Here is an 8020-nt window from a genome sequence, read left to right as displayed (position 1 = left end):
CTAGAACATTAACAGGTTTGGCCTATCAAGGCTACCAAGAGATGCTTCTAAAAAGTCTAATAGCTTTACCCTAGTCTTTCAACTACATTGCTCAGAATAAGCATATAAAAATGTCTAGCACCCTAAAATAACACTATCTTGTCATTTCTAAGGCATCACTGTGGGAAATTTTATAAGCTAAATAAAAAAAAAAGATCTTAAGAAAACATCAGCTGGACAGCAATGCAGTTATGTACATTCTTCTAAATATGTTTAATTCCCACAGCTGTCAAAAAATTTTTAACTCACAGACAAAACTAATATGGGAAATTTGAATACAATGTTTTAAATGTATAACTTAAAAAATAAGTTTTCAAACTCCTCCTTTAAAGGTCTCTTAATCCATACTTCAGTAAATATAAATCCTCCTCCCATTTCTGTAAATGGTATTTAAAAAGACACCTTTTTCCTTTTTTTTAACCAACACAAACTGTGCAGCTGTGCAGCCACACTTTGTGGCTGCAGCCATGTTTTTTATTTAAACCAGGTTGAACTCCCTCAGGTTTAATTGCAGGATTGTGTCCTTGACAGCAGCAAAGACGAAACGAATATTTTCTGTGTCTGTGGCACAAGTGAAGTGGGAATAGATTACTTTCTCCTTGTCTGGATTCTGATCCTGATACAGCTTCAAAATGAAGTCTCTGGCAGCTTTGACATCTTGTTTAGGTCCTAGTCAAAAGCACAATTAGTGGTTTTGAACAGTTAAAAACTATGGGTCAAGGAAGAAACATAGGGACAGTATCTTAACAGGCTAATTTCATATTTAAATGTCACATCGCCATAAAGGCATACTCCCATGTTGGCATTTTCTCATTCATATATGAGTGGAGCACGGGCTGTTAAAACACTGCTTTCTAAAATGTAGGGAGTATGCTTTTTTCAACCGTAAACCTTACAGGTCAAAGTAGTTTTTTATAAAAACCTATGCAACTGAAATTACTCAGCATATATTAATAGATTGATACATTATTGTGGTATGTAGTACGAGAGAAATTAAATTTTCTAAAACACACAAACAGGATTCTCTTTGGTCAAGAGAGGGATGTGTGTTTTCTCTGTAGCTATTAAATCACTACAACTTTTCATTGTTAATTGTAGGACTCAATGCAATACATGTCTTGCAGAATATAATACTGTATTAAGTAATGGAATACATCTGTGATTATTTTCATCATTCTTTTGGCAACTTTAAGTATCAGTAACATTTCTTAAGGAAAGTTACTTAGGCTGCTTTTTAACTTCAGACTTCTAGATAGACAACAAGTTATAATAATGAATGTAAAACTATATTATGGGTTTTTACTATATAAAGAGTTTGATTAATAGCTGTATTCCCCAAGGTCTCCCTGTATCTTGTCTCTTGAGATCAAAGATGAAAAAGGTGCTTCTTCTCATAAATAAATAGCAACTGTATTTATACCACTCTAATGGTAACAGAATGGCTGTAAGAAATCTCTTAATAATCTGTCCACAATGCTCCAGTAAAAAACCCACAAAGTTCCAGTAAAATTGACTAACTTCAGTTTGTATTTTAAAGGATAAAGTAGAAAAGCATAGATATCAAATATATTACACAATTTCACTTTCCATGTTCAATTTAATGAGGAAAAATTAACTGATTTAAATATGACTTTCAGCTTTGTGAAGATAGTGTGGGATAAATGCTTACCTGTGTATTCTGGAAAGTAACTAATTAGATGGGAATACATGATTTTCTCTTCTAGAAGGTCTTTTTTATTTAAGAACAAAATGACTGAAGAATTCAGAAACCAGGGATATGTAATGATAGTTTTAAATAAGGCCTTGCTTTCTTCCATTCGATTCTACAACAACAAAAGTTAACATGAAGTTACACTCTTTAGACAGTAGCATATGCAAATCATATCAACCAGAGATCATTAAGGCTTTTTTGAAAGTTTTTTAAGAAATACTACTTTTATTACACGCAATTGCAATTCACTGGTTGATCATTACTCTTCATGTTCTATATCCTTTTGTTTACTAGGTTTTGGATCATTGCTATAAATGGCATGTGAAATCAAGGTAAGCCTCAATAATAGAAATTATTTGAATTCTTCTATGAGTTAGTGAGCAGCTGCTCTATGAAAGCCTCTTTTGACAGCACAGTCAGAGATGAAACAGGGTGCATCAGGTCAAGTATCTGGTATTAACCTACTGTAACACAGGAAAAGGACAAGAGCATATGTACTCATCTGTACTAGTAATAAAGTCTGTCCATTTCAAGAGAGATCTAAGGAACATCACATTCAGAGATTGCTGTTTGGAGTTCCTGGGGATAAGCTTGTGATCGCAGTCAGTTTGTTATTTATTTTCTAATGTCCAAAGTCAGCATAACAAAATGTTCAAGACAGTGAAAGGAAAAAGAAAATTATAGTTCTCAAAGTTATTCATGCATCAATAGATGACAGGAAACTTTGAAAATGCTCTCTCAACTACAGTGGATTTTGTGACACTTCAGCAAGTGAAGTAGGGTATGCTTTTCAGAGTTCAAACAGATCTTGAGGAAAAGATCTGTAAGGGCTTTGGGATTTTAGAGTTCAAATGGTATTATGTTTTTGAAGGACATCTGAAGGAATCCTCATACTGCAGGATGTAAAGAAACCACTACCAAATGTAATGCAGTTCCACTAATATGCTTTTCCCTAATTGCCTACTGTTTTCTTTTTTGCATCCTTCTCTACAACATCTGGCTACTGCTGATGATGGTACTCTAGAAGAGATGGGAGAACTCATGCTTTCTAACCTTGGGAAGGAGGTAAATTTTAAGTTATTTTCTTTTAATTTTCTTTAATTAATGCACAGGTTAATTTTGAAACACCAGAGATTTAAAAACCAAGCAAACAAAAAACCTAATTACTGATGACTTTGCTAGTTTTCCTTGCTTAGAGATGTCACTGATACTCAAATTCTCAAACATTTGACATGGCTTAAATGATTTAAAACATTTTAAAACCATGTTTTGTCTTTTAAGGTAAAGTTCACTTTTATAGGCAGGCTGCTAATTTCATACAACTTTGTGACTGCTTGATCAGCTTCTTAATGTAATTATAGCATTTACAAATGCTTTTATGAACACATGTAAATTTCTTAAAAAGCATGTATCTTTTTCTGTACCTTATATAACTCCGCTCCTTACCTCACTGTCACATTCTGCCAAAACTTGGTCATATTCACTTAATGCAACTAAGAAAATGATGGAAGTAACACTTTCAAAACAATGGATCCACTTCCTTCTTTCTGACCTTTGGCCACCTACATCCACCATCCTGTTAAAAAGAAATACAGTCCACATATTAGTCATTTTCATAAAATACTTTTAAGTATAACCAAAGGCCTTATAATAGATCGCCCACCTGAGATAAACTTGAACTGTGAAAAGTATATATTGACCGCGTATGTTCTGTTTAATATTTCAGCTTGACTCGCTGTAGTGCTACAACTTCCACTGTTCTTCAGTGGTGTTGTGGGTTAATCCTGGTGGGCAGCTAAGCACAAGCCAGCCGTTGGCTCACTAACCCCTCCCTGCCATGGGTGGTCAGGGGGAGAGGAAAGAAGGAGTGACAGCAAGAAAACTTGGGGGTCAAGATTAAAAGAAAAAAAAAGTTTAAAAAGTGAGGGATAAGTGAAAGAAGAGATAAAGAAAACAAAAAAAGTGATTCAAAAGCAAGCATTCACCAGCTCCTGTGGGTAGGCTGATGCCCAACCAGTTCCTGAGAAAAAGATGGCCAACCTCCCTAAAGCCCCTTCTTTTTATTTTTATCACTAAACATGATGTTATATGGCTTGAAATGTGTCTTTGGTTAGTTCGGGTCATCTGCCTGGCTATGTCCCTTCCCAACCTCTTGTGCACTCCCCAACTAATTCACTGGGGGGCAGAGAAACATGTAAGGCCTTGGTGCTGTACAAAAACTGTTCAGCAACAGCTGAAACACTGGTATGTTATCAGTACTCTTTTGGTTACAAATCTAAAACACAGCACCGTATCAGCTGCCATGAAGAAAATTAACTTTATCCTAGCTGGGCCCAGCACAAGTCTACAAGCCACTTGAGGCACAATACAGAATATAATACTGTTTTTTTTCAGAGTTGGTAGTTTTATCAAAGGCAGATCTGAACTTACTCAATTCTGTTTCCCCACACACTCAAAAATCTCCCTCAGCCCCACCCTCCCCCCCCCTCCAAAAACCCCAGTGTAGTCATATGTCACAAACTCAAAACAATCAAAATGCTCACAAATATCTTAGTTCCACATCAAATTTCTATGGTTTTGCAGACAATTAAGTCAGTCCCTCACATTTTATCCAGGTCACAGTGTTCCCTAGAAAATTGCGTTTTCCAGGAAAAAACAAACAACAAAATGACGGTTGGTCTGGTTTGACCATGTGCTATCAGAGTGGATTCTGGTTCTGTGTTGTAACTGCAGGCAGGTGTTTGTTCATGATGAATCGGGTGGTTTGGCGGAAGAACAACTATAATCATGGTAGTGTGAATTCTGCAATTTTGAAATTAAAAAATGCTTTCCCTTAGAAAATCAGTAACCCCACCTGTTGCAATAGCTTGTCTTGTAGTGGATAAAATAATTTTAAGGTGCTTCTCAGACTTTCTTTCAACTTTATGAGTATGTTTGTTTCTCTTAATTCTAGTGAACATAATTTTTTTAATATTATATGGCAGGAAGAACAGAAGTATCAACTGTCATGACCCTCTACTCCGCCCCCCCCTTCTACTGCTGTCTCTAACTCCTTTCCCTAACTTTATCTAACTGGAAGTTCTAAACTCACTTGAGGGCTACTACCAATATCCTGCCTCTGCGCAACCCCCATCCAAGGCTTTTAATTAAACAAATAGCTCAGAATACATAGTAATTGGGCTGCTTGAATTGAAAAGCTTTTTTCATGTAATGTAAATTTGAAAAGAAATGTTTTGAAACAACACTCACGTTACTCTATTAACTTTGAAGAAAGGGCTGGAAATACATGCAACACTCATTGAATGCAAATGCTTAAAGGACCTGAGAAGTCAAGGTGCAGCAACTCCTTTCATAATTGTATACTGAGACATTTGACAGACAGTCTTACCTAAATATAATATTTTCTAAATCAAAAGGGTACTCGATAATTCCTGTAGTTGGCACTCGGACTCTAAGAATATCTTGCTGAGTTGGCACAAATGAGGGCATAGCAATACGATCAAGGTCAGTAAGATAACTGAAAAGTTAAATACACAACAGAAACAAGGTTAATGCACTACCATAAATTAATCACACAGATTCAAACCCAAGGTACTAATCAGCAATCACAGAAGTGCTCCCACAAAAGCAGCTAAACAGAAATTCAGTTGTGCATGGCCTTAGTGCAATTGTTGCTGGCAAAAAACAATAAAACCCTGTACTTTAACTGAAACTAGCATGTGCATTTCAGACAGAATACTATTAGTCAAAAGACGTGATGCGTGAATGTTCTATAAATAATCAGCCCACAGCCAAAATGATTATTTGAATAATCTTTGCTGTTACCTCAAAATAAACATCAGAATTAAGATTTGAACACAAATATAAATACCAGTTCTAGCCATAATGTTTACCAACAGTACTCTATTCCCTATCACTTCATCTGTGATGCTAATATTGCACACAAATGTGAAAGGCTGCTGGACAGAATTCAGAAAAGTAATTAATGGAAAGCTTTGCAAACATGAATACTTCGAACTTATTTTTAATATAAAAAATGATGATTTAGTTTCTCGTCTGCCCATGCAGTCATTCTTAAATTTACCCTCCTTAATCTCAGAAGGCTCTTAATGCTTTTCATAGCTAGGATTAAATTCTAGGATGACATTCCTGTGCATCAGTAAATGACAACGGATGCCCGGTATTCCTCTCTGCAATCTATCTTCCTACCACTAGAAGGCAACATTAGATCATCCAAAATCCTAACAAAGCCTACAAAAACTGTAAGGTGTATTCCAAATCACACAACACGGTTGCAGCGCAAATCCTCCTCTATTTAAGCACTAATCCCCCCTTTTCCTTTGGTGGAAGAGGGAGGGTGTCCGTGTATTCTCCCCTTGCTGCCCAAACATCCCTCACATTTGGGCTCCAAAACAAAAAATACTCAACACTTAATGTTATCACTTATGCAGAAAGATTTCTCTTATGAAAACTCCTCCTCTCCAGCAAATGGTTATTGAGATCTCAATTCTAATTAACACTAAAAGGAAGATCTAATAAAATTTTTAAAACCTCTCACTTTCAGTTGTGGCTGATTTCTTAGAAAATGAGGCTAAAGTAGACCATTAAGTGTCATCCTTCTCCAGTGGAGGATTTAAGAACAAGCTACGCAAGCATCTCTCAAGAATGATAACACTTAACACACATGAGCAGATTCCCTTTGTGTACCTATTCTGAGTTAAAGTTTACCATACATGACTAATCTAAATGTCCCTTGCTGAAATTTAACCCTGTTACTTTTCAACGTTGGCAGAAACAGTTCTCCTAAAACAATCATTTTTTCACAATTGAATTCTTTGAAAATTGGGGGAGAGACTCACCTTCATTCTTATTTATATCCTAAACTTTTCACGTAGCTGGACTGTCTGAACTGACCACTTGTTGTAAATATATTTTGTACAGCTGGTGTTCATCATTTCCCCAAGGGAAACTCAGTTATGTACCAGCTGTGCTGACCTCAGAACTGGGATGGTATGTTCAGAAAGCTTAAAATTAGTTTGTTTCATCACTCCAGCTTGAAATTTGCTGGCCAACAGAGACACACGTGTGACTAAACAAAATCAAAGTGAACCTATCTCTTCATTATGAACCAGCAGTGGCCAAGGCGGCCAACAGCGTCCTGGCCTGTATCAGGAAGAGTGTGGCCAGCAGGAGTAGGGAAGTGATTGTGCCCCTGTACTCGGCACTGGTGAGGCCGCACCTCAAATGCTGTGTTCAGTTTTGGGCCCCTTGCTAAAAGAAAGACAATGAGGTGCTGGAGCGTGCCCAGAGAAGAGCAACAAAGCTGGTGAAGGTACTAGAGCACGAGTTTTACAAGGAGCGGCTGAGGGAACTGGGGTTGTTCAGTCTGTAGAAGAGGAGGCTGAGGGGAGACCTTATTGCTCTCTACAACTGCCTGAAAGGGGCTTGTAGTGAGGTGGGTGTTGATGTCTTCTCACAAGTAACTAGTGATAGGATGAGAGGAAGTGGCATCAAGTTGTGCCAAGGGAGGTTTAGATTGGATATTAGGAAAAATTTCTTCCCTGAAATGGTTGTCAAGCATTGGAACAGGCTGCCCGGGAAGTGACTGAGTCGCCAACCCTGGAGGTATTTAAAAGACATGTAGTTGTGGTATTTAGGGACATGGTTGGACATAGTGGACTTGGTAGTGCTAGGTTCATGGTGGGACTCAAGGATCTTAAGGGTCTTTTCCAACCTAAATGATTCTATGATTAGTTTCATTAAGCCTGGCTTGTCCTTGTAATTACACAGTGTACTTACTACTTAGCAGAGTCTGAGAGCTGGTACTCCCTTCGTCTGTCATAGCACTCTTGAATTCCTGGGTCTTCCCAGAGTTTCTTGATTGCTTCAACTTGTTTTGTTTCCAGCACTCTCACTTTATCCACTTCCACTTCTTTGATCATCTGAGCACTCTCCTAATCAATTAGATTTTTACACTATTGTGAGAAAGGGTTGCCACTGGCATGCAGTACACACTCTCCTCTTTCTTTATAATAAACTTCCCATCAATGAGACTAAGCATCAGAAAAGAACCTAGGAGAAAATAAGCAGTTTTAATCCTTGAATGCATTTAATTTTTCATGTTCAATGACTGCTACTTGTTTTAACCAACTTAGTTCTGCTTACTGTCATTCAGGTGTGATTTTTCTTTTTAAAAGGGGACCTTGACAAAGATCAGAAGGAGGTCTAAACCTCCTATTTTTAAACTCAGTGAAATTCAATACCAGTTTA

At 37.2% G+C, this 8020-nt stretch overlaps 1 protein-coding gene across 1 annotated transcript; it reads right to left on the bottom strand.

The window, feature by feature from the left end:
• Positions 1 to 517: 517 nt before the first annotated feature.
• On the bottom strand, positions 518 to 7704 carry LOC104626015 (guanine nucleotide-binding protein subunit alpha-14; the record flags this gene model as incomplete). Its single annotated transcript, XM_010293824.1, has 5 exons — positions 518 to 708; positions 1709 to 1862; positions 3197 to 3326; positions 5139 to 5267; positions 7550 to 7704. Coding segments are annotated over 5 exons (759 nt in total), but the record flags the coding sequence as incomplete, so codon positions are not given.
• Positions 7705 to 8020: the final 316 nt, after the last annotated feature.

This window comes from Phaethon lepturus, unplaced genomic scaffold (assembly GCF_000687285.1).
Source record: "Phaethon lepturus isolate BGI_N335 unplaced genomic scaffold, ASM68728v1 scaffold1379, whole genome shotgun sequence".
In the NCBI taxonomy this organism is placed as follows: domain Eukaryota; kingdom Metazoa; phylum Chordata; class Aves; order Phaethontiformes; family Phaethontidae; genus Phaethon; species Phaethon lepturus.
This window is presented reverse-complemented; position numbering and strand designations above follow the sequence as displayed.